Source organism: Apus apus, chromosome 7 (genome assembly GCF_020740795.1).
Source record: "Apus apus isolate bApuApu2 chromosome 7, bApuApu2.pri.cur, whole genome shotgun sequence".
Classification (NCBI taxonomy): Eukaryota; Metazoa; Chordata; class Aves; order Apodiformes; family Apodidae; genus Apus; species Apus apus.
The window spans coordinates 20,919,170-20,944,431 of record NC_067288.1 but is presented as its reverse complement, the minus strand read 5'-3'; the positions used below and the strand labels follow the sequence as shown (position 1 = coordinate 20,944,431).

General features: G+C 62.6%; 2 protein-coding genes across 6 annotated transcripts; one reads left to right on the top strand and one right to left on the bottom strand.

Annotated features, from left to right (window-relative positions):
- Window positions 1-155: 155 nt before the first annotated feature.
- SLC6A9 (solute carrier family 6 member 9) lies at window positions 156-17,083 on the top strand. Of its 3 annotated transcripts, none has more exons than XM_051624649.1 (14): window positions 156-312; window positions 2,711-2,843; window positions 10,675-10,831; window positions 10,994-11,125; window positions 12,183-12,435; window positions 12,524-12,656; window positions 13,019-13,153; window positions 13,239-13,342; window positions 13,424-13,661; window positions 13,762-13,896; window positions 14,200-14,299; window positions 14,570-14,670; window positions 14,862-15,032; window positions 15,255-17,083. In XM_051624649.1, exons 2-14 carry the CDS (start codon window positions 2,814-2,816, stop codon window positions 15,465-15,467), a joined length of 1,902 nt encoding a protein of 633 aa, XP_051480609.1. In that variant the 5' UTR covers window positions 156-312; window positions 2,711-2,813; the 3' UTR covers window positions 15,468-17,083. The 3 variants fall into 3 exon arrangements, with proteins under 3 accessions (XP_051480609.1, XP_051480611.1, XP_051480610.1); XM_051624651.1 differs by lacking the exon at window positions 156-312 and adding an exon at window positions 716-2,416; XM_051624650.1 differs by lacking the exon at window positions 156-312 and adding an exon at window positions 2,445-2,589.
- A 471-nt stretch (window positions 17,084-17,554) lies between these two features.
- On the bottom strand, window positions 17,555-24,363 carry B4GALT2 (beta-1,4-galactosyltransferase 2). 3 transcript variants are annotated; one of them, XM_051624669.1, is made up of 7 exons: window positions 24,186-24,363; window positions 21,430-21,816; window positions 20,822-21,057; window positions 20,558-20,748; window positions 20,182-20,304; window positions 19,019-19,123; window positions 17,555-18,860 (listed from the first exon to the last, which is right to left on the bottom strand). In XM_051624669.1, exons 2-7 carry the CDS (start codon window positions 21,743-21,745, stop codon window positions 18,710-18,712), a joined length of 1,122 nt encoding a protein of 373 aa, XP_051480629.1. In that variant the 5' UTR covers window positions 21,746-21,816; window positions 24,186-24,363; the 3' UTR covers window positions 17,555-18,709. The 3 variants fall into 3 exon arrangements, with proteins under 3 accessions (XP_051480629.1, XP_051480627.1, XP_051480628.1); XM_051624667.1 differs by lacking the exon at window positions 24,186-24,363 and adding an exon at window positions 22,459-22,510; XM_051624668.1 differs by lacking the exon at window positions 24,186-24,363 and adding an exon at window positions 22,397-22,416.
- Window positions 24,364-25,262: the final 899 nt, after the last annotated feature.

Below are 25,262 nucleotides of genomic sequence, written 5' to 3'. Positions count from 1 at the left end.
TGCGGTGCGGGCCCCCACAGCCGCGGTACCGGCGGTACCCTCGCCCCCCGTGCGGCGCGGGAGCGCGTGCCGGAGAGGGGCGCTGGGGAGCGCGGCGGCGCGGGGGGCGGAGCGCGGCGGCGGGGGCGAGAGGCGGTGCCAGCCCCCACCGACCTCCAAACTTTCATTAACTCGGCTGCACCGGCGGCGGTAGCGGCTCCGGGCCTGGCACGACACCGGCATCGGTCCCGGCAGCGGGCCGGGGGCGGAGGGACGGCGCCCCCGCGGGACCACCCGGCGCGGCGGGAGAGGCCCGGTGGCGGAATGGGCACGGTAAGGGGCGCGCACCTCCGCCGGCACCGGATACCCGGCCCAGTCCGGCCAGCAGCCGCGGGAGCACCCGGGCGAGGACTGGGGAGGTCTGCTGGGGAAGGGACGGGGGCTGCTAGGGGCTCTGGGGCGACGGGGCCGGGACCAGCGGGAGCGGCATCGGGAGCGACACCGGGAGTGGCACCGGGAGCGGCACCGGGAGCGGCCACCCGCCAGGACGGCGGCGGGAGCAGGATGCGGAGCGGTCGCGCATCTGTTGCTCTGGTGGCGCGGTGCTGGCGGAGCGCGGGGGCGCGGCGGGCGGAGCGGGGCCGCCCGCCGCTGCACCCGGGGGATGCGGCGGGGACTGGGGCGGCCCGGTCCGGTGGCGGGGCGGGGGTGCTGGCGGTAATTTTCCACGGGCATGTGCCGGGGCGGGGCGGCGGAGCAACTACCACGTGGCGGCTGATGTAACCGGGGCCCCCCCCGCCTCCGTGCTGCACCGGGCGGCGGGGAAAAGCCGGGCGGCCGGCGCCTCGCGGCGGGCTGTCCGGGCTGCCCGCGGAGCTGCGGCCGGAGCCGCCCCCGGGCGGGGGCAGGGCCCGGCCGGTGCCCGCCTCTCCTGGGTACCGGGGAGCCCCGGCTGCGGTGGGCCCGGCTGATGCTGGCGAATGAAATGGCCTCGCAGGTGGCAGCGGCTGCACCGGCGCCCTGGGCCGCCCGCCGGGCGGGAGGAGACGTGGGGGTTCCGTGTTTTAGCCGGGCATCCATCGCCTTCCCGTGGGTGCTCTCGCCTGCGTTCCACCTCTGCCGAGGTGTGACACCTCAGCCGGGAGCCCCTGTGGGTGCTCAGGTGTCCCCATTTCAAGGTGCCACCCGTCCCATCTCTAGGCACGAGCTGCCAGCCCTGCGGGCTGTCACAGCATGGCACGGCTCTGGGAGAGCTGCCCTGGAGTACCTATGCATTGCATCCCTGTCCCTGCCATCCCCACGGGATGCCACAGCCTCGGGCATCTCTGCATCCATCCCATTGCCTGCTTGGCTGAGCACTCACCTCCTTGCCAGGCTGGGAGCCGAAGCCGGTAGCATCTACGCAGGCACACGGCCTTATCACTGCCTGGCAGACCCCGGGGGGAGTGGCGGTCTGTCCCCTTGGGCACTCTCCCCACCCAGGACACAGGATGAGTCCATGGACTGAATCCAGGGCCGCAGGGCAGGCACCTTTTGGCTTACTGGCAATAGGTGTGCAGTGGGGGGAAGGTCTGGCTGCCAGCCCTGCACCTCCCACCTCTGAGAGGTCCCTGAGGAGTGAAGTTTGTCGTCCTCCCTGCACAGTGATGACATCTTGGTTCCCCTTGGAAATGCAGCCGATCCTGGGGTGGGGTTGGTGGGTGCGACACAGTATCTGCCTGCAGCAGCCTGCCTGTGCTGCAGAGGCTGTGGCTGGGGGGCTCACGGTGCGCCTCCCAGCCTCTTGCGATTTATCTCTGCTGTCCATACTCCCTCTCCATGGCTTCAGAACCTAGTGTCCCTCTGTCAATCGCTCCATACTCACAGTGGCCTGGGTACAGGCCCTGGGGTGCTTGGCTGGTGGTGGGGGACCTTTCATGGGGGTTGCAGCTCCTTTCCCAGCCAGCAAGGACACCGAGTGCTGATGTGGGATCTGCAAACACTGATGCTGTCTCATGGACAAGCAAACTGGTGTTTTGCAAGAGTGGCTGTCCCTCTCAGTGAGGTCAGGCCCCAGTGCTCCCCTGGGGCCTCCAGCAGCCCTAGGCTGGAGCAGGGGTAGGAGCAAGGGTAAGAGCAGGCAGCTAGCTGCCTGTGCCCTGTCCAGCAGCACCTGGTGCTTGGCAGAGCCCAGTGGCTCAGCCCCCCCATGCTGCACGTGCATGCGATGCACCGGGGCAGAAGGCAATCGTTTCCCATCTGTGTCCTGCGCGGCAGCTGAGCCCTGAGCTGGCCCCGCTCAGCGCACAGTCCCGGAGCTGCCGTGTGTTGCAGCCACTTCAGCTCCAGCTCTCACTGGGGGAGAGCTCACGGGGCCCCGCTCCTGCTCACGGCTCCTGACGCCCACCTGCTGGGAGGCCAGAAGCCAGCTGTCCACAAGGTCATCTGTCCACAGCGGGTAAATCTTTAACTGCTTCTTGGGAAACACCTGGGAGCCGCTGCTTCTGTGGGTGCCAGGGGGTTTGGAGACACTGGAGGGGGTGGGAGGCAGCAGGAAGAGATCCTGTTGCCAGCCCACCCAGCCCTGGGCTCCTGTGTCCTACGCCAGCCCCCCTGCCTTATGCCCTGTGGGTAGGTACAGGGGAGCGATGCGCCCGGCACAGCCCCTGTTCCTGGAGGGAGGGGGAGGCCTGGGGTGGGGAGGTGTCCATCCCACCAGTCACATCTCTTGGTGTCTCTCCCCTCTGCCCAGCTTGCTCTAACAGTGGATTGAAGCGCATCGGTGCTGGTGCCACAGCCAGCGTGACGGAGAGCAGGCAGGCGAGCCACCCCGTGGCAGGCAGCCGGCACCAGGGATGGCTGATAAGTGCAGCGAGGGGCTGCTGGTAAGTGCCAGGGTGTGGGGAGTGGGCTGGCATGGGCACCTGCTGCACAGACCTGCAGCACTCTGAGCAGGGAGCAGGACACCAGGGCTGGTGTAAGGCTTGGTGCCCTCCGGGACCTCTGGCCAGGGCTGTGACACCCCAGTGCTCCCCCAGGACCTGTGGCCTCCCATGGGGCAGGCGCTGGCTGCCACTCGCCCTCAGCCTGCTGCCTGCAAGCCTCCCTGGGTGCGGTGTCTCGCTGTGCCTGGAGATGCTATCACCTATCTTGGGGTGCTTTAGCTGGCCTTATCGCCTGTCCCAGCTCTCTGGGTGGGCGGCAGAGGTGGGAAAGCCCCAGACAGGCAGCTTCTCTGTCTGTTCTCAGTAAAGGGTATTGATGCCCCTTTGTGCTGGGTGCCCCTAAAGGGCACGGTGTGGGACTGTTTCCCCTCCACCTCCACTCAGCAGACTCTCCTGGACTGGCCTGCTAGGATGGTGCGTGGGCAGAGCTGGATGTTTCCAGACACTGCTGTGGTGCCTGACCCTCAGTCCTTGCAAGTGGTGTGTTGTGGGGCGCTGTGTGCTGCTCTGGGCTTGCCTGTGTTGGGGAGGGCTGTCATGTCCTGGACGGATGCGGGACGTGCCTGACGCATGTCCTTGGAGGGCGGCGATCGCTCGTGCTGGTGGCAGCTCTGCCATTCAGTGAGCGGTTTGGGAGCCCTGAGCTCAGTTTGCTGTGCCAGGCTGCTGCGCTGCGCCTGGCAGGTGAGCCCAGTCTCGGCTTGACTCTTCCCTTTTTCCCTATGGATAGGAGCTGAATGCTGGGTCTAACACGATTGCCGGGCCCTTCCCTTCCCAGGGGGCTTCCTAAAATAGCTGCTCTCTCCAGCCAGAGGGCCTGGAGCCAGGATTTCCCTGGGAAGCCGAGCGCCAGGGGAGCGGTGTGCCCAGCAGGCGCTTCCAGCCTGCTCGCGTGCACGCGGCTCCGCCACTTGCGTGTCCCAGCATGGCCCCGATGGCTGTGCCTGCAGTGGGCAACTCGGTGCCCATCCTGCCCTCCAGCAGGCAGCGTGGAGGGGTCAGGGCGGCCCTTGGCTGGAAACGGGGTCATATTTTGAGCTTGATCAGGGTTCTGTCATGGGGACATGTTCCTGCACGTGCAAGGTGCTTGCCATGACTCCATGCTGCTGCTGCAACCTTGCCCTGGCTGGAGCAGCCAGCAACACACTGGGGTGAGGGCTGAGCCTGGCACCTGCGGCACGGAGCTAGGCCTGGGAGCACCCACTTTCTCCTGATCAATCTTTAACTCACTTCTTGGAAGTACCTGACCAGCCCACACCAGGGCCAGAGTGTTTTGAGAGGTGGGGGACCATGGGTTCTGGCACATGCTGTGCTAGCCACTCTGGCTCGCAGCCCTCTGCCCTGTTTGTGGGGCTGAGAGGACACCCATGCACGGGGGTGCTGGTGTAAGAGCTGTGAGATGAAGGCAGGTCCCCCTGAGAGCATCTCTGCTCCTGAAGCAGGCCTGGCTGCCTCTCCCTTCCCAGCCTTTAAGGACATTTTGTTTTGTCCTCCTCAGGGTGCTTTGTTCAGGCTCCAGCAGTGCCAGCAGCTCCTGACTCCCAGGGCTGCCTTTCTGGCATAGCTGGGCAGTCTTTGGCCACAGAGTGTCTGCCTCAGGTGGGCTCCTGCCATCGCCCCAGCTCACCCGGGGTAGACACCAGGGCACTGCTCCCACCACCCTGCCTGTCCCAGACACCCCGAGCAGCGTGGTGCTGTCGGCCAGTGGCTGTGGGCAGGGGGGCCAGCGGAGCTGCGGAAGTGGCTCTTGGCTGTGGGAGCCCTTCCCGGAATACCAAGGGGCAGTGATGGGGGGGGTGGCGGGGGATTTTTCTGCCTGAACAGCCTGGAAGAATTGTGTCCGCCCTGGGAGAATGGGGCTGGAGAAAGGCAGCCCTGGCGGAAAGTGCCCGGCTAAGGAATGGTAGCACTTGGGCATATCCTTGGGCATCGTCTCTGCCCTGCGCACCCTGCAGCCCTGCTTGGGGACAGGGTGACAGGGCTGAAAGACCCATGGGCATCCCCACTGTGCCCATTGCCCCTGCCTCTCTAGTTCAGCTCCAGCAGTACTAGCCAGCTGGGGTGGGGACTGGGGTGTCAGGGGAGATGAGGGTCACACTGCAGGCACTTTGTTTCCAGCAGTGTGTCCCCATGGGGCTAACAGTCCCCTCTGCCTGCTGGCTGCTGTGGTCCCGTGGGCTGGTGCAGGGCCTGGCATCCCCAGGATGAAGCAGTGTGTCCTGCTGTGCTCAGGCTGCTGTGGGGGGCATGGGGGACAGTGTTAGAGAGGCAGGATGTCTGATGGTGGCATGCAGGTGGCCTAGGCAAGGTGGTACAGCTAAACTGGCGCATAGAGGGATGCTCTTTGTGGGGGGTCTGGGGCATGGGAGGTCCCTGGCTGTATGTGGGACAGGACTAGAGGTGTGGGGTAGGGTCGCTGGGGCTGGCACAGCATGGGGTGACTCTGGGCTTGTGTATGTCCCAGGGGGGCACAGCTGGGTGCTGCTATCCCATGCACGGGGCATGTCCCGAGTTACCAGGAGGCTGGTGCAGGAGGGGACAGGCACTGGGTGCCAGCGTGCAGGGGGGCCGAGCGCCCACCCTGCACACGTGTGCTGTTCACGTGCGTGCCTGCGGCCACTGCTGCCCAGACCCCAGATGGTTGCCCAAAAGCACCGACCCGTTCCCCCGCCCTCGGTGCACCATCATGCCTCGCTGCTGCCTTGGCTGTCCTCCCTAGCCAGGGCACAAGGCTGGAAGCAGCTGGGGCACCCTGAGCCTGTCTTGGGGGCACCCTATGTTGCCCTTCCATGGGACACAGCACCCCACCAGGGTGCCATACCATACTGGCAAGGGGGCAAGTGGGGCAGCTGCAGGATGCTAGGGTGGCAGGAGAGTCACAGCACAGCCTTGCCAGCCAGATGGTCCCCCGCAGGGCAGTAACCTTGCCAGGATTGTCATGGAGAGACCCCATGATGTTTCCAGTGATATGACGTCAGAGTGAAGTAGCATGGCACCATGCTGAGGATGTGCCAGCAGGACAGGGTTGTCCCTGCACCCCTGTCCCACAGTGGGGCTGTGCCCAGTCCCTGCAGCCTTTGAGTGGCAGGGGTTGGGCTTTGGGGGCCAGGCAGCTGTGTGGGTGACAGGCATGGGGCAGGCACACGTGTGTGGGACTGGGGGTGTTGGACTGTGGGAATGGTGGGCACCGAGGGGACGCAGCCCTCTGTCTGTTCCAAAACACAGGTGTGTGTCCTCTGACCCGACGGGCAGCAGTGCCCACCCAAGCATGCAGGGCTGTAAGCAGCTGGATCCCGCTAATGAGGCCTCATTAAGGAGGATGGGGCTCAGTCTCCTGTGCAGCCTGCCCTGCCCACGCCTGCTGCTGGGGGGGTGCGTCTGACTTGTAGGGGGAGACTGAGGCAGGAGGGTTTCCTGGGGCCTGGGGCGGGCATGGATGGTGCCGGGGTGGGCAGTGTGGTGGGACAGCAGTGCCACGGTGGGGCGGGCGGCGAGGGGCCGAGCCTGGCTGGGAGGCAAGCAGGGAGCGGTGCCAAGCGCCGGAGGCAGCGGGCGGGGGGAGGCGGGTGGCTGCTGCGCCAGAGCCCGAGGTGCCAATGAAGCCAGGGACACGCCGAGCTGGCCAGCCTGGCCCCCCGGATAGCAGACGTGGGCAGCCGGGTCCCCCCAGGCCCCATCAACAGGTCAGTGGGGAGGTGAGAGCAGGGTTTAGGGGGCAGAGCGGGGTCCAGGCTAGATGGCAGTTGTGCCAGCACCATCCCCCACCGCCATCGCCACATCACCATGACTCTCCAAGCCCCCTTTTTGCTGGTTTGGTGTTGCTGGCTCTGGGACTGAGACAGTTGCAGCTCTTCACTGTGGGATGCTGGGGTGGTACCCCAAAATCCACAGCCAGGGATGTGGGGTGCCCTGGGGAGGGAGGGCACAGGACAGCACCGAGCTCCTCCACAGCTTCAGCTGTGTCAGGAGCTAGAAGAGATTGCCTGACAGTTGAGTGTTTGTTAACTCTGGAACTTATTCATTGCAAGAGGGGTGTACAGCACTCCTTTGCCTTGCTCAATGCTGGAAGGGCAGAGTCTAGCTAAGACCCACGTCCCCCTTCTGCCCTCTCCATTTCACAGGCATCTGCAAGCAATATCAAAGTGTGCTGCCGCCCCCCACGGCACCCCCAGGCTGGGCTGGTGCTGCTGTAGGCATCTGGCAGAGTGTGCTCAGGGCTGTCAGTGGGGCTGGGCAGCCATTTGTGGTGGTCAGGGCTGTGTAGCTCTGCAGGGGATCCTGCAATTTGGACATGCCTGTCAGCATTGCATCACCCTGGTGCTGGGAGTGCCCCATTGCCTGTGCCCATCCTGGCACTTAAGGCTGATGCTGCCACTGCCCAGGCTGTGCCAGGTGCCCTTGCTCCCATGCTTTTCCTCTGCCACATCAGAACAGGGGGTAATGTGGGGCTGGGCACCACAGAGATGTGCTGGTGGGGCCTGGCAGAGGCAGGAGGGGCAATCTGGGAGGGCACAGCAGCCTCTGGCACAGGGCTGATACTTCTGGGTTCATCACCCCATGTAGCAGGGGCAGGGAGTGGAGGGGCTGGTTACAGGGGCACCCCCCCCCCCTTTACCCCCCCTCCCCAACAGAACCCAGGAGCTGTGGCTAGGTAGTGAAGGCACCTGGGACACCTTTCTCCAAGTCAGTCCATCCCTAGAGACTCCTTTCCGATTCACCTCATCCCTCTACCCCACAGACCCCACCCCAGGCTGGGGTTCCCATACTCTAGGCATTCTGCACCCCACTTCCCTGTCCTGGAAGAGTTGCTGCTTTGGTAAACTATGTAATTAGCATCCATTTATGCCTTCTGGCAGCCCCTGCCTCACCTGGCCTTGACTGTCTCACCATTGCCATGAAGAAGATCAATGACATCAGGGGCTGACTGGTACCCTGCACTGGCATCTCAGAAGCAGCCCTGGCACCCCATTAGGAAGCTGGGGAAGGAATTGGGGGTTATCACTGATTCAGGGTGGCTAGATAAGGCTGATGTCTCTCAGAGTGCTTTTGCTGGGCTGAAATATCTCTGTGCGGGCAGTTTGAGTGGGGAAAAATGGGGGAACCAAGCTGGAGATGCCTCCCATTGGGATATCGCCTCCCAACATCACCCACATCACTGCCATGAGCTTCCCAGCCATAAATCAGAGCCCCTTTGGGAAGTGGGGGGCATCCGGGCACCCCAGCCAAGCTGTCATTGTGTGAGGGGATGCTGCTTAGCATGAGAAAGGCTCTGGTGCCAGGCAGTGTGATGGATGATGCCTGTTCTGCTGGGCTGGGGAAGCTTTGGCCGTGTGGAAGGGGTCCCTGGGGAAGGGGGAAGAAGGATACCCTGAGCACCCCGAATGTCCCCTTAGGGATGTCTGGTCCCCTTCCTCCTCACTGATGTTTTCACCCAAGCCAGGCATCTTTTGAAGCTGCATGAGAGCACATGCATGGAAAATTTGGGGTGTGGGAGCAGGACCTCCCCTCTCCCCATACAGAAGCTGTATCCTTGCTGGGTGGGGTAGCTCCCTCTTTGCAGCATAATTCTGTCCCAGTCCCACAGTGGGGATATGGGGGGGATCCCCACCTTCCTTGACACCAGGGTTCTCTGTGTCCCTGCCCCTCACCTTTTACTGTGTGGGGTTGGAAGGATGGTTAATGAGTGTAAAGGACGGGGTGACCTTCCCAGATTTTGGAAGAGTGGTGGGTGGTAGCAAGCCAGTGGGTGAGCATGCAAGTGTTTGTGCCCGTGTGCATGCTTGTGCACGCATGGGCACACATGTGGCTGCCCCCTTACTGGGGACAAGCATGCCAAAGCCCTGTGCTGCAGGAAGGGCGGGGGGCAGCAGAGGCCTGGCATTCTCGTTGCACTAGTGGCAGGCAGCTCAAAGTTGGGGTGCCCCACTGAACATGGGGGTAAAGCTGTACTGGAGTCACCCAAGCAGAGGGGTGGCCTTCTAGCTTTGGGAAAGGAATGAGATGCCCTTTTCACACCAGGGCTCCAGGCTGAGGTGGAGCTATGCAGTGTTGTCCCCCCCTCCCCAAGAACCTTTGCCAAGGGGTTTGGAGCACTGCCCCTCTCCTGCTGGCTGTGCTGCTCATTAGGAGCCTTGTTAGTGTGAGCAGCTTAATCAGAGGCTTCTCGATCGGATCAGCCTGCTCAACCAGGCAGTGTGCCCCAGCGTGGGGACAGTGCCAGACTCTTGTCTCCCCCCCGTGGACCCCTTAGCCTTGCTCCCATTCAGCACCTCACAAAAGGAGCCTCCCCCTGGGGGGGCTCCCTCAGCACCCAGGGCTGCTGTGAGCTCCTTTTGACGGAGCCCCTGCCCACGGGCTCTGGCATGGGCAACCCAGTGCCCTGGCTGGGCACTGCCGGTGTATCACCCCTATAGCCTAACCCAGAGCACCCACTGGTCCCCCCCATCCCTTCTCTGCCCCGGCAGCCCCCCCGCAGCCCCCGGCGCGTGCGGGCCCCGCTTGCAGCAGATGGCTTTGTTTGGCAGCGCGGTGCCGGAGTCGCCGGGCATCACGTCCCGGCTGTGCCGGCCCTAATCGAATGATACGGTTAGGTGCACCGCGCCTGCTGCCCGCGCCCCGCCGGCGTGAGCAGATCTGAAGCGACGGCTCCCATTTGTGGCCCACTCGCTGCCGGCATCAGCCATCTTATGGGGGGTACGTGGGGGGGGAGTTGTGCAGCAGCGGGGGGAGCAGTGTGAGCATGGGGGTGTCTGTGGTGAGCAGACTGGTATTGCAGAGCTCTGGTGTCCTCCTATGGCTGCTGGCACATAGGGTCATTCATGGGTGCTGCGAAGTCATGGACTGACCAGCACCTTAGCATCCGATGCACCCTGGACCTGACCTTGGGTAGGGAAAGGAGGGCTTGAGGTGCCCACAGCACCCCCAAAATGCCATCTGCTTCTCAGCCCAACCTACCAGAGCTCAGCAGCATCCAGGCGGGACATTAGTACAAGCCTGGGGCCATGCTGGGATGGAGCCATGGGGTGATGGGTACCATCTCCACCGAGGGTGATGGGCACTCATCCCAGTTGTTGTTGTCCCCGGTGTGAACTGGCATTGTGTGGCAGCTTGCACAAAGCACCCTTTCTTGCCCCCATCTGCCCCTACTCCACCCAGGTCCCCTGTTGTGCGGGATACTGGGCCCTGGTGCTGTCCCTGGGGGGACCCACCTGCACGGGATGCCCCCATGCTGCACCAAGCACGGTGCCCTCACAGGGTACTGAGCCAGCAGCAGGACCCTGGCTGCAGCAGGGTCCTTTTCTTGGGGGGCAGTACCCACCCCTCATCTGCTCTAATCACTGCATCCCACTCTCCATTGAGAGGAGGGTCTGTGCTTCACCTGGGGGGTCCCACTATTCGCCCCCGGCTGTGGGCAGTGGCCACCCAGCGGGGCCTCTTTGCCGGGCACAGGGAAGGGAGGGGTGCGGGAACAGAGGCCCCTTTGTGCTCCAGCGCCTGGACCTGCTTTGTATGAGTTGCAGGCTCTTCCTTCGCTGCAGCCTGGCTCCGGGCAGAGCTATTCACTGGGGAGGGGTGCAGGAGGGGGGGGGCATCACCGCTGCCCTCCCCCCTCCTTGGCACTGCCTGTGTGTGGTGGAGGGGTAGGGGTAGCATGGGGGAGGGATGGGGCAGGATGCAGGGGACCACCCAGCCCCACTCAGTGGCTGTCACCCCTCCAGTGGGGCTGGCAGGAGGGTCCCTGGTTGACACACCCCATGGCATCTCTCCGCAGAACGGCGCCGTGCCCGGGGAGCAGGGCAAGCAGGACAAGAGCATCAAGCGTGGCAACTGGGGCAACCAGATCGAGTTCGTGCTAACCAGCGTGGGCTACGCTGTGGGGCTGGGCAACGTCTGGCGCTTCCCGTACCTCTGCTACCGCAATGGGGGAGGTGGGTGTCGCAGAGTGGGGTGCCCCAGCGCAGGGGCATACACCCCAGCCCTGCATAGTGCTTGCCAGCCCCAGGCTTGCCGGGGTGATGCAGGGCATGGGGGCACAGCCGTGCCCATGGTTGCTGCTCACTCTCACTCTCTGGTTCTTTTGTGCCCATCAGGTGCCTTCATGTTCCCATACTTCATCATGCTGGTGTTCTGCGGCATCCCCCTCTTCTTCATGGAGCTTTCCTTCGGGCAGTTTGCTAGCCAGGGCTGCCTTGGTGTCTGGAGGGTCAGCCCCATGTTCAAAGGTAAGGGGCTGCCTGTCCCCACCAGCACACACTTGGCACAGGGCACCCTCCAGCACAGCCCCCAGCATGTGGTTACACCCTGTGTGTCCCCTGCACACACACCTCTGGCACGCTGCCCAGCCCCACAGCTGGGCACCTTGCACAGCCCTGCACACCTTGCACACCCACACCTTGTAAACACACCACTGCCTGTGTTGCGGGGATCCCCTGTGCACACCCCCACCCCACAGTGGGCTGTACTGCCCTGCATACACAGCCTACCCAGCATCTCCGCAGGCATCACACACGTCCCTGCACGCACGACTCATCCCCTCTGCGCACCCCAGCCCTGCACTGGCATCCACTGCAGGCATTACACACGCATCCCTGCATGCGCTGCACGTGTCCCCAGCATGTCACCCATGCAGAGGCCGCTCACGTCCCCTGAACACGCTCCAGGTGGCTGCAGCCTCTCCAGCTGTGGCACACTCCTGCAGTCCTCTCCCTGCCCCATGGGCAGTGTGAGCTGTGCCCACACGGTGGGTGCTGGCTGTGCTCAGAGCTTGCCTTGCCATGACTGGAGCTGGCTCCAGATGCATCTCCTGGTACCCCAGCATGCTCTTGTGTGCCAGGGCACATGCCTACACAGTGCCAGCTGGGTGACACACCCACACATCCCATCTGAGTGCAGGCAGCCTGTGCGCATGGTCTGCACTGTGGCATGCTCAGCCTGGATGCATGACCCCATGCTTCTGTGGCCTGTCACCTTCCACTAGGTAACTGCAGCCTGAAAGTCACCTGGCTGTGCAAGGAGAAACCCCCACTCAGGGGTTCTCCAAGTAGATCTCCAGACCCTAAGGGTTTGCCTTGCAGACCATGCGTGTGCTATGCACCCTATGTGTGTTGCCATGCTTCCCAGGGGACCCTCAGCTCCCCATCCCAGTGCCACAGCTGGGTGCCAAGCAGCTGCATGGCTGGTGACATCACCGCATGCTGCCCACCCCCTCATGCCACAGCCCCCCGTGCTGCACACCGAACCCGCGCCGTGCCGCTCACCCCTCCCTGGTGCTGTTCCCAGGCGTGGGCTACGGGATGATGGTGGTGTCCACGTACATCGGGATCTACTACAACGTGGTGATCTGTATTGCCTTCTACTACTTCTTTGTGTCCATGACGCCCGTGCTGCCCTGGACATACTGCAGCAACCCCTGGAACACACGCGACTGCGCAGGGGTGCTGGATGGGAACCTCTCCAGCCACACTGCCCTCAACCTCACCCACCTCCTCAACTCCACCCAGAAGCGCACCAGCCCCAGCGAAGAGTACTGGAGGTACCAGGGATGGGAATGAATATGAGGGTACAGGGGAGGCAGTGTTGACAGAGTCCCACTGACACTGGCTGTCCCCTGCTCTGCACAGGAGGTACGTGCTGGACCTGTCGGATGACATTGGGAACCTGGGTGAGGTGCGGCTGCCCCTCCTGGGCTGCCTTGGTGTCTCCTGGGTTGTCGTCTTCCTCTGCCTCATCAAGGGTGTCAAATCCTCAGGGAAGGTACTCATGTGATCCCTCTCTGGGCCTCGCCCTCCCTGCCTGCACATGTCCCCTCTAGGCATAGCCCCTCCTCTATTAGGAAGGTTCCTCCCGTTGTAGATGTAGTCCCACCGGCATGCCCCGCCCACTCTCGAAATGGTCACACCCCTTGTGACCTGGCCACACCCCTTTTGGACATAGCTCTTCTCATGTGGCCATGGCCCCACCTTCCCTGACCATAGCCTCTCCCCCTTAACCGTATAATCTCCTCCTGGTCTGATGCTCTATACCCTAGACCATAATGCCTGCCCGTGGTCCATAGCCCCTCCCTCAGGCCACACCCCTTGTCACTGGCCCTGCCCTGCTGAGGTGCAACCCCACAGGTGGTGTACTTCACGGCCACCTTCCCCTATGTGGTGCTCACCATCCTCTTCGTGCGCGGCATCACGCTGGAGGGGGCCATCACCGGCATCATGTACTACCTGACGCCCCAGTGGGACAAGATCCTCAACGCCAAGGTGAGCAGGAACAAGGGGTGGCAGTTGGGTGGCTGTGGAGGGAGCAGGGCTGGAGGACACAGCACTGACTGCCTCACCACTGCAGGTATGGGGTGATGCAGCCTCACAGATCTTCTATTCGCTGGGCTGTGCCTGGGGCGGACTCATCACCATGGCCTCCTACAACAAGTTCCACAACAACTGCTACCGGTGAGTGCCCAGCCATGGTCTCCCAGCCTCCCTGCTGTCCTGAGGGGCTCCCTCCACCAACCCTGACCACTCCCACCACAGGGACAGCATCATCATCAGCATCACCAACTGCGCCACCAGTGTGTACGCCGGGTTTGTTATCTTCTCCATCCTGGGCTTCATGGCCAACCATTTGGGTGTGGACGTCTCCAAGGTGGCTGACCATGGCCCCGGCCTGGCCTTTGTTGCCTACCCTGAGGCCCTCACTCTGCTCCCTATCTCTCCCCTCTGGTCCATCCTCTTCTTCTTCATGCTTATCCTCCTGGGGCTAGGCACACAGGTAGGGCATTGTGGAACGGTGTGGTGGGGTGACCATGTTGGGGTAGGGTGGCATGGTGGGGCCTAGGTGTGACATGGTGCCTCTTCCACCCCATGTGCAGTTTTGCCTGCTGGAGACGCTGGTCACGGCTATCGTGGATGAGGTGGGCAACGAATGGATCATCCGCAGGAAGACTTTTGTGACGCTGGGGGTGGCCGTGGTGGGCTTCCTGCTGGGTGTCCCACTTACCACACAGGTAGGTGACCATGGGACTGTGGTGATAGGGTGCGTGTGTTGATGCCATGGTGAACTTGCTGCACTGACACCATCAGCCATGTGCACATTGTTGCCATGACCACCTGATGGTGGTGGTGACATCCAGGGCCTGGTGTTGCCATGCCAACACTGGCAGTGGCATCCAGACTAAATGTTGCCATGCCAGCCCTGGCACTGGGTGTTGCCATGCTGGCCATGGTGGTGGTATCTGGGCTGTTGGTTGTCGTTACCATGTCAATGGCAGCACCACCATGGCAGCCTTGACAACTGGTCCCTCTCACAGGCGGGCATCTACTGGCTCTTGCTGATGGACAACTATGCCGCCAGCTTCTCCCTGGTTGTCATCTCCTGCATCATGTGTGTGGCCATCATGTACGTTTATGGTAGGTACAACCACCTGCAGCCAATTAGCCAGCAGGACTTCCCCAGCCAACCAATGGGGAAGGGGGTGGGCTAACTTCTAGCCAATTGGTGGTTTGCTGTGTGCTAACTGGCAAGCCCATTGGCCAATTGGGGCAGCATGACCTGAAAAGCCTGGTGGGTCCCCCCACCCAGGGTCTAGAGCTGGTGCTGGGCAGGGGTAGGAGGGGTCTGAGGGTCCCACTGGAGCCCCAGCACAGCACATTGTGACTCATGGCCACTTGTTCCCCCAGGATACCGCAACTACTTCAAGGACATTGAGATGATGCTGGGCTTCCCACCTCCACTCTTCTTCCAGATCTGCTGGCGCTTCATCTCTCCTGCCATCATCTTTGTGAGCATTGTGACCATTGGGCTACGGGAGGAGGGGGCAAGAAGCCCACCCAGACACATTACTCACCTGCCCTGGGGAGGAGGGTGCTGGGCTGCAGGAGGGCAGCAGGGGCAAGTCAGAGCAGGGGGACTGGGGAGGCACAGAGCAGGTTGCCTGTTCCCAACTGGCTGATCCTGCCTGTACCTCCCCAGTTCATCCTGGTCTTCACAGTGATCCAGTACCGGCCCATCTCCTACAACGACTATGTCTACCCCACTTGGGCCATCAGCATCGGCTTCCTCATGGCACTCTCCTCAGTCATCTGCATCCCCATCTACGCTATCTACAAAGTGTGCCGCTCCGAGGGAGACACCCTGCTGGAGGTGGGTGGCCAGGATCTAGACCCCCTTGCCCATGTCCCACCTGGGACTGCCTGGAAGGCTGTCCCTTACTCCACTGGAACTGGTGATACTCACTGGGAGCTCTGTCCAGACATGGTCCGTGGGGCACCCCCTCTCCAGGCACCCCTGGCAGGCTGAGGAACACTGGTGGAGGGGAGTGTGGTGGGTGCTAACCCTGTCCCCATCATCTCCCTCTCTCTCCAGCGCTTGAAAAATGCTACCAAGGCAAGCAAGGACTGGGGCCCAGCGCTGGCAGAGCACCGCAGCGGGCGCTACGCCCCGGTGTTCAGCCCCTCCACCGAGTCCCACCTGGAGGTGCAGCCCCTGCAGCCGGAGAAGGGCCGGAGCGAGGCAGCGGCTGCCTCCCCCGTGCAGGGCAGCAATGGCTCAGCCCACAGCCAGGACTCCAGACTGTGACCCCCCGCCAACCCCGCACCCCCTCTAACCCCTCCCGCGCGGTGACACTTCTTGAACCTTCCGCTGGCGGAGCCTGGCTCCGGGCTGCACCGGACTGCGGGGGGCTCTCAGCGCCCATTCCCGAGACCCCCACACCTCCTTGCCGGTTAACCACCCCTCCCTGCCCCCTTCCCCCACCCCCCGTGGCGTTCGTTAACCCTTGTGTTTACGGTAACCTTTGTGCACAACGCTGGGACAAGAGAGGAGGGGGCACAGCCCTGGGAGGGCTCGGAGCCAGAGGCACTTTGCAGGGGCCCTGCCCCAGGGGGATGTACAGGATGGGGGGGAGCAGGATGCCCCCCAGCTCCCGGGCCCCCAGCAGCCAGGCACCCTGCCCCACTGTGGGGAACCCTCCTGGCCTACCAATAGGCAGGGCATGGGGTGGGAGCAGAGGTGGGTATGCTGGGACCACCAATGGCTGCCCCAAGCTGTGCGTGCACAGGGCTGTGATGGTGGGGGTTGCCACTGCAGGGGCCCCCAGCCCAGGCAGCCACCTGCTGTGGCTCAGAGCCTGCAGGTTCCCACGGGTGGCCATTGCGCAAGGATGGTGCCAAGCACCCGGCTAGCACAAGGAGACAGGGGCAAGCACACTGCCATGGGCAGTGGGATCTCATGGCATAATACACAAGCACTTAGAGCACACGTGTGCATACGTGTGTATCCCTTGCAGACACGGTACGGGCACGTATGTGGTCATGCACATACATACAGTACCCTGGGGCTGTGCAGGCAGTGAGCTGGTATGTACCTCCCTATTCCCCTGTGCACCCCTCCACCCTGTGGCCCCACTGGGGGCCTGTGGTTGCCCACACAGGTGGCCAGACTGCCCGCAAAGTGGGCACAGCCCCAGCACTGCTGCCTACTCCATGGCAAGGCAGGAAGCTGGGGAGCACTTAAGCCTGGCAGAGGGGTGAAGGGGTAGGGCTGGAGTCCAGCTCACCCCAGCAGGGGCAGAGGGGACCTTCCATGGTGCTAAGGGGGAGCAGGATGCACCACCCCTCCCCCCCCCGCCCCCAGCTGCTGCTAGCAAGAGGTATCAGTGGAGGCGAGGGGGGGCTGCACCAGCCTATTTGCTCCAAACCATGTGGGGACACTTGGTCCCCAACTAGTATTAGTGGAGCAGGATGCACTGGCAAAGACCAAGCAGTTTAAAATTTGTCTTCCAGCTCCAGCCAAAGGGCTCGGAGCTCTCGGTTCGGGGTGGATGGGGTGGGAAGGGCCCACTGCTCCCCTCCCAGCCAGCACCCTGTGCCCCCTCTCTGTGCTGCAGCTCTGAAGCTGGCACAGGGCCATGGCACAGCTTGGCATGGCAGTGGGAGGTGGTGGGCAGCGGGTGCTGAGCCCTGGCAGGACGTTCCAGCTCCCCTGGCCCTGTCCCAAGCCCCCCGCCATGCTGTGGCGAGGGGTGCAGGTTCCTGCATGGTGCCCGTGCCCTGCCCCACGTTTCACGCCGCTACTCTTCACCTCTAATCGTTAGCAATAACGCGCACGTCCCTGGGCAGCGCTGCCTGTGCCAGTGTCTCTCCCAGTGTAGAGTTCTAAAGTATCATAGATTTTAATGAGATTTATATTCCTGAGGCTGTGTCTTGCTGTGCCCTTCTTTGGGGACCCTGGGGGGGGCAGGTGGGGTTGGAGACTAGAGGGAACTATGTCCCATGGGAGCAGCCCCCTTGCCCTGTTCGGACCTACAGAACCAGATGGAGCTAAGGCAGACAATGGGGAGAAGGGCTTCTTACTGTGGGAGAGCACTGTCCCCAAGGGGAGGGTGGGCAGCAAATGTCCATGGCAGCGAGGGCAGCTGGGTTTGCTCCACTCATGCCTTGGGCACCTTGCCCTAGTTGGAGCTGGGCATCTTACAGGGCAAGACCCCCCAGGGCTGAGCAAGCTCTGAGGGAGGGCAGGGCAGGGCAGGAGGGGCTCTGCCTCCCAACCCCCAGCTGGAGGTGGCAGGCAGGGCTGTCTCTCCCCACATCCCAATGGATGCTGAAACTGCCCCATCTCATGGTTATTTCCACCACCCCCCCAAGCCTGGCTCCACAGAACCTGCAAACTTTTGAAACTTTTATTAAATACAAAAACCCCGGTCTCTATGACCGAACGCTGCATTCAACGTACGCTCAAAAAAAAGGGTCAGACATTCAAATGTACAAAAGTCTCCAGTGCCCCCTCCAAGTCCCAGCGTGCTGCCCTGCTCCTAACCCCACTGCTCCCAGCCCCTGGCAGGGTGTGGGGGGTTGCTGGGGCTCTCAGTCCCATGGAGGGGCACAGGGCACCTGCCCTGCATGGCCCTGGCCTCTCCTGCCTGCAGCCCTCCTGCCCCAGGCCTGGAGGAGGGGGAGCCAGAGAAGGGGGAGACCCCAGTAGCTCCCACACTGTCTGTTGGGCACCCACTGTTGGAGGAACCCACGGGACAGCCCCCACTAAGAGGGGCTGGGGGTGTTCAAATGAGCCCTGTCCCTGCCAAAGAGGGGAAAGCAGGTGAGGGCAGGCGTGGGCAGAGACTGCACACACACACACAGAATCTGCCTTTGGGGAGGTGGGGATGGGATACGGCCACCACCCCCCAGCCCTGGGGAAACTGAGGCACAGTGAGGGGGCATTTGCTAACTGGAGGTCTCTGTTTGGCAGAGCTGAGATGGGCCCGGCTCTAAGCACCAGACTAAAGCAGAGGAAGACAGCGAGCCACATCTGCGTGCCCAGCAGTGCCCAGCTGGGGTGGCACTGTCCTTCCTGCTTGGGGGGGGGGCCAGGCTGCTTCCGCCCCCAGCAGGGCAGCAGTGGCTCCAGTGCTGGCAAAGGGGGAAGCCTGCACCCCACTTCTCACAGCACTGGTGAGGACCCCCCCAGCTCTCCCAGAGCAGTGGGATCTCACTCTACCCACTCGGGATGGGGGCAGGAGCTGGCGTGGGCAGAGGGCTCCAGGCCAGGGCTGGGGCAGGGCTCCATCTGTGCCGGAACCCACACGTGAGGCAGCCGGGCTTGTCCGCCAACACACCAAGTATGGGGCAGGGGTCCTGCAAACACACTCGTGGGGACAGGGGAGAACAGAGAAATCCTGGGGACCAAAGAGTGGGCTGAGAGGTGGCTGTCTCTGGAAGGCAGCAGAGTAGGCAGAAAACATCCCCCTGTCCAGTCCTGGCTTTCGAGTTGGGGCAAAACCTGCCATGCCCAGTCAGCCTGGGCACAGAGCCACAGGGCCAGCACTAGCCCCGGGCCAGGCGTGGTGGTGGCCTGCCAATCTCCACTGTGATGTTCGTGTACATGGGTTGGCGTGACACCTCCACCAGCCGGTACTGTAGCGAGCTGATCCCATCCCGCTTCATCGTCATTTTGGTGTTCTGGATCTTGGTGAATCTGGTGGAAATGGGAGTGGGATGAGGCGGGGAGAGCCAGGGCATTTGCCACGGTGCTGGACCTCCCATGGGCATGAGGAGAGCAGGAGATTCACCAGCCAGAGGTCACCCAGCAATTGCTCAGTGCCCCGTCTGCCCCAGCCCCTGCAGCTCACTCACCTCTGCGGGTTGGGCTCATTGTGTTTGTCACGTTCATGCTTGATCATGCGGTACCTCCCAATGCGGATGTCGGGCCTCGACACCTTCATGCCATTCAGGGAGATTCTGGAGGCCAGGAGCAGGAAGGAATCAGCGTACAGGCAGTATCCCCCAGCCCAGAGACCTCTGGGCTCAGCCCTTGGCTCAAATAAACCCACTCCAGCTTAAACAGGGCTGTGCCGAGCCAAGCAGAGTTAAACCCGGACCACAGCTGGGCCAGCGCCATGGCCGAGGCAGCTGTGCGCCTCACAGCAGAGGGTGCCCAAAGCACCACAACAACCTGGTGACCTCCAGCTCAGCGGCTGGCAGCTACAGTCAGCCTGTGCTGTTGACTTTTTCCAAATGCCAGTGCCCAGCCCTTCCCTTGCAGCCCTCACCACACATTAAAGGCTGCCTGAAGCTCTCAGAGAGCTCCACACCCTGCTTGCTCCCTGTCCTGAACACACCTTGGATGGAAACCATGACTGTGCCACCTGTGCCCATGACACATGCATGGGCAGTTTCACTCACCCGGCCATTTCAGGCCCATCGTGCACCATCAGCCACAGACAGGTCCCCCAGGCAGTGCCACAGGCAATCCCCACAGGAGATGAGGCAGCAGCCGTCTGGCTCCAGCACCCAAGGCAGGGTGTGGATGGGGGATGCAGCTTCGGCTTCAGCTCTGCACGCAGCTGTGCTGCAGCCTACCGGCTGCCGGCTGAAATGCCTACTGGGCTGCTGCACAGCTGACACGGAGACACTTCCAAGTTTTGCCTCCCAGCCCTGGATGCTTCCAAGTTTAGCCTCCCAGCCCTGGCCTGGAGTGGAGCCAGCAGGCGCACCGCCCCGCTGGCTCAGCTCACACCGCGGTGGGAAGGGGTTCAACCAGGGGGTTCAGCCACAAGGAAGGCATAACGTAACACATTGGCCCCATAACACATTGGGAGGGGCCTGTTCAATCCGTGAGGATCACCAGCCCTCAAGCTGGAGAGTAATTACATCCCTCCCTGCCATGAGGCATAACCCCTGCATGTCCCCTGCAAAACTGGGAGCCCCAGAGCAGGTGAGGGTGCCAGGTCAGTGCTCACTGGGGAGCCTCCAGCGCATCCCCAACCAGCCGGCACTGGCGAGGGGTTGGCACCTACCGGTTAAAGATGTCATCATCCTCTCCTCCCCAGCCCCAGTACTCATTGGGAAAGCCATTGATCTTCAGGAACTGGGACTTGCTCAGACCAGAGACACCGCCAAAATAGCCAGAGTAAGGTAGCCTGCAGAATGACAGCAAACAGCTCAGCCTACGGACGGGCAGAAGTGTGGGACAATCCCCTGGGGACCCTGAGGAACAAGTACCAGCCTTCTCCTGTGTCACCCTCCCACCCAGGACTCTGTGCCCTCTCCCACACAACATCCACAATTTGAGCCAGCAACCCCATGCTTTCCCTGGGCTATCACCAAGGTTGGTGGACCCAGCATCACTGCAGCCCTACCTCGGGAAACATCCCAGCCCCACAGAGCACCCACCTGAACCCAAACTTGTCCATGCCAACAGCAAAGTGCCGTGGCTGCTCGTAGCAGCGATAGAGGTTGCGGTCGTCCATGGGGATGAGGTCCACGTCGCTGAAGATGAAGCAGTCATACTCCTCATCATCCTTGAGGGCCTCCAGGAACCCCACGTTGAGCAGCTTGGCCCGGTTGAAGGTGTCCTCACCGAACTGTGAGGCAGAGATCAGTGATGCCTGCCTGCCCACACCCACCCCACCAGCCTCTTGCCCCCGTTCCCCTCACCTGGTTGATGATGTAGATGCCGTAAGCCACCTTCTGCCGGCGCAGGATGGGGTGCAGGTAGTGCAGCCAGTACTTCAGGTGGTGTTCGCGGTGCCGGAAGGGGATGAGGATGGCCACCTTCTGCCGGGACAAGCAGTCCGGGGGGGTGTACTTCCCACCCAAGCGCACGTCAGGGTTCTCCCGCTGCACCCGCTCCATGCTCATGGGAGAGCTGAACTCAATGAGCAGGCGCCCAACTGCAAGAGGGAGAGCAGTGTGATGCCCACAGGACAGGACACAGTTTGGGTCATGGTTGCCTGCTGCTCCCAGCCAAGCCAGCAGAGCAAACAGTGATGGGAATCTGCAAGGGGGGCTGGCATTGCCAAGGGCAGAGGACACCCAAAACCTGCAGGAGCAGAGAGACTAGGCAAGCTGCTAACAAAACCTGGAGAAACCAGATGTCCTGGTACCAGCTCCAGGCTTGGGTTTCTCCACTACTCCAGCCCCGAGTCTGCTGGGAAGCCGCGTCCAGGGCCCAGGGGACAGGGACGCCACCCACAGGCACCCACCCCAGCCCCATGCTCAGAGCCAGAGCTCAACTCCCCCCACTCTCACCCCACACATCTCACCTAAGCCGGGAGGCGTATCCTGGCAGGGCTGCAAGGGCTTTTCGGTGGCAGAGTGGTTGGTGCTGGGCTTGGTGCTGGGGGACAGGGCCTCAGCGCCGGCCGGCCCGTAGCTGGGGACGGTGCCATTGGGGCGGGAGGAGTTGGAGAAGGGGTGGGCACGCGAGGCGTTCCTGGCATTGAAGCGGCTGAAGAAGTCCAGGTGCTGCGCATAGACGTCGAAGTAGAGGATCATGATGATGACAAAGTGGAGCAGGCAGAGCAGCAGCACAGCCTTGCAAATCCTTTCCAGGGTCACCCCCAAGAGCAGCCTGGTCATCTTCTGGGCATGGGCAGGCAGACATGTGCGCTCAGCGGGGCAGGGGGGCGGCTCCAGCCACGGTCCCAATCCTACAGAGACACCCCACACTCAGGACACCACCAACCTTAGCCCTCAACCCCAGCCCAAATGACTCCAGGGCAGCAGGAGCAGTGCAAGCCTGATGAGGAGGCAATGGGCTCGCAGGTTGGTATGCCAGAGAGTGCCCTGTGGGAATGCTGTGCTTGGATCCCTGCTCTGAAGGCACAGACATGAAGACACAATAGGTCCCCAGCCCAATACAGCAAATCTCCTTTCCTCTTTCTAAGGCTGAGACCAGGCCAGACCCACTCCCTGTCCCTGTCACACTCCCAACAAGGGACAGGGATACCACTACAGGTGCCACAAAGAACCTCTGTGGAAGCTGGGTCCTTGGAAAAGGTCATGCTCACTAAACCCAGTCAGCTGGGGTGTCCCAAGGGCACTGTGGGTGCCCTGACCAGCCACCCATTTCTGACACACCCGATTTCCCTGCTCCCTGCCCCAACCCTCCTGGCAATGCTGCACCCCAGCAGCAGCACAGAAGCAAGGCCAGCAGCGAGTGCCGTGCTGGTCGGGGGCCCCTCCTCCGGGTGCCCAGCAGGGCAAGCAGCTGTGCAGCAGACACCAAACCTAGTGGGACGTCCCAGCCCCCAAGGCAGGCTCCTTGCTGTGTCCAGGGGGGTCCAGCTTACAGCCAGCAGCATGGGTCCTCTCCTCTCCTGCTGTTGGTGGCGAGTCCCCCCTGGGACGCTGGGAGCTGCTGGGAGCCAGGGTCCCCTTATCTCCCACATGACACCTGGAGCTGGGCCAGAGCCCTGTTAGGAAGGCAGCTGAGAGAGTCATCGGAGAGCCCTGGCTGAGCCAAAACTGTCTGGCCCTTCCCAGCCTCGCTACCGCTGGGGCTTGGGCCACAGAATGGTCATGCACCCCAGTCCCTATCCTGGTCCCCATCCCAGTCACCACTCTAAGCAAAGTTGCTAGAACAGGTCAAGGCAACCGCACGGAACACGCATGGAGGATTGCAAGTACCTGGGAACCCTAGGACAGGCCAGTGTCACTACAGGGACCCCAGGCAGACCCTGGCAGCTAGGGAGCGGCAGCAGGAACCCCCAGCAGGAGCACCGCTAGGATAAGAGGGTGCTGGCAACCAGCCCAGGGCCTGGGCCAGCCCACTGGCAGCTGCCAGCCTTGGCCAGTGGGGCCCCCCAGGGAGCCACGGGGCAGTGAGCCGGCAGTGACGGCAGCACTGGCTGGGAGCAGGGATCAGAGCAGAGGTGCCGTGCCCAACCCTGCTCCTGCTGCCCTCTCCCAGCCACACGGCTGACCCCAGCAGGCAGTGGGGTGCTAGCAAGAGCTCACCACAGAGTAGGGAGGTGCTGGAAAAAGCTCTAAGCCAGATGCTTCACCTGTATCCACCCTCTCCACAGCACGCAAAGCAGGGTCCCCACGAGGCAGAAGTCTCCTGCCACACCCCAGCAACCCAACACGTCATCCAGATTTTTTCTAGAAAGTCACGCTCTGGAGAAAAAAGGCGTTTCCCGTTATCTCCCAAAACTTCTCAGGGTCACACTGCCCTGTCACCGAGCACATCCCTTGGTGTAGGGACCTGCCTGCCCCCAGCGCCTGCCAGAAACCTTCCACAAAACCCACAGCCCTCGCAGCAGGCAGCACATGGAGCAGTGGCATCTCAAACGCCAGGTAGGGAGGTACTAGGGAAAAATAAGAGCCGGGTTTAAGGGACCCTTGAGCATGGTGGCCCACAAGGCGAGCAGAGAGCAATGGGAACAAGAGCAAGGTACTCCATCCAATGGTGGCACCAGGATGCCACAAACATGAGTGGGCTTAAAACACTGGCTAAGTAGGGGGGCTACAAAATATGATGTCATCTTCCTCCACCACAGTATCTTTGCAGGGTGTGAGAGGCCAAAAGCCACCTGGGGTTGGGGAGCTGGTCCTCAGGGATTCTCCACAGTGCAGTGTGGGCCACGGGGCTGCTAAGGCTCGTTTTAGAGAGGATGCTCATCCTCATGGGCTCCATCCCTGTTCCCACAGGACACCCCTGGGCCGAGAGAAGGGAGGTGTTAGGGGGAGGGGGGCAGCCGATGGCCTCGGTGCCACTTTGGTGCACAGGGGCCACCGGCTCCCGCTGGGCGCCTCCCTTCTCCAGGCTAAAAGCAGAGCGAGGTGGTGCGTCCAGCACAACCCCCTTCTCCCCCCACCCCCCCAATTTTTTTCCCAGTCCTCGACACACACACACACAAACTTACTAAAAAACGAGAAACAACCTCATCAAGAGGCTTTTTCCTGAGCCGGGGAGGTGCCACCCGTAAGCGACTGGAATCGCATCCCCTGGGTCGCATCCCGGGGCCATCCCGGGCCTCCCCCCGTCGCCCAGGCCTGCCCGCGCCGCTCCACTCACCGCGGCCTCGGGGCTGCCGCGCCGCCCCGCCGCCGGTCAGCGGCCCCCGCCGCCGCCTCCTCTGCCTCCTCCAGCCCCGGCCGCCGACCCGCGGGCTCCCATGCCCGGGGCTGCGGGGGGGCCGTGCTGGCCGGGCCGCCGCACCACCGAGAGCCGCAGGGAGACGGGGCCGCGCCCGCACGCCGGCTCCGCCCGCCGCCGCACCGGGCGGGGCCGCCGCCACCGACCGCCCCGCGCTGCCGCCAGGCGAGGGCAGCCCCGCCGGCACCGGGACCCCGCGGACGGGTGATACCACGGGTGAGGTGCCCCTGCCGGGACGCTCCGCCCCAACCCCAATACCGGAGACCCACCGCGCACCCCGGTGCTCCTGCCTCCCCTCCTTCCCACTGTGTGGGAGGCACCGCTTTCCCCGAGCCACCCCGAGCGACTCCCGCGTCGCCCCGTGTCGGTGCTGGCTCAGCGCCCATCATAACCTACTTGTGGCTCCTTTCTTCGCCCCCTCCCTGCCTCTTTCCCTGTTTCTCCGTGTTTCCTAGCAATGAATTTCACTCTTCCTACCCAAAGGGCACCACGGAAAGATCTTGGGCTGGTCCCACCACGTCCACACCCTTTCCCTTCTTGCCAGCCAACCCACAGCGTTTGTACCTGCTTCAAGCAGCCCTTTTCCTCCAAGGCCTCTCCTATGCCTGGCCACTCACCCAAGCAAGGGCTTACCCCCTGCCCCACTTCAGAAGTCACCCTTACAGCAGAAATGGGAGCAGCACCAACCAGCCCAGCCCTGCTCCACCCCAGCCAGCCATGCTGAAAGCTGCCCATTTCCTCCAGTTCCTGGTTAGTCTCTTCGGCAGGTGGCATTTTCCCCTCATGAGGTCCCCAGACGGTAATCAAACCATTTATCACCTCCTGCTGTTGCTGCTGCTCTTAAATGAGGTGAGGTGCAAGATGCCAGAGCCCAACTGATAGAGACTCCTAGAATGCACCTAGAACAATGGAACACCTGCTGCAGGAGGGGGGCTGTGGGACACCCTTGCCAGACCAGCCCTGGTGGGTGTCTCATGTCCTCACCAAGATACTCAC

Excerpts from the sequence above, each read along its gene's own strand:
- B4GALT2 (XM_051624669.1), bottom strand. The coding sequence starts at position 21,745 with ATGACCAGGCTGCTCTTGGGGGTGACCCTGGAAAGGATTTGCAAGGCT. Across the intron at positions 20,305-20,557 it reads ATGGACAAGTTTGGGTTCAG|GCTACCTTACTCTGGCTATT; the intron begins GTGGGTGCTCTG and ends GTCATTCTGCAG. Across the intron at positions 19,124-20,181 it reads GATGATGACATCTTTAACCG|AATCTCCCTGAATGGCATGA; the intron begins GTAGGTGCCAAC and ends CCTGGCCTCCAG.
- SLC6A9 (XM_051624649.1), top strand. The coding sequence starts at position 2,814 with ATGGCTGATAAGTGCAGCGAGGGGCTGCTG. Across the intron at positions 10,832-10,993 it reads CTGCTACCGCAATGGGGGAG|GTGCCTTCATGTTCCCATAC; the intron begins GTGGGTGTCGCA and ends TGTGCCCATCAG. Across the intron at positions 13,154-13,238 it reads ACAAGATCCTCAACGCCAAG|GTATGGGGTGATGCAGCCTC; the intron begins GTGAGCAGGAAC and ends TCACCACTGCAG.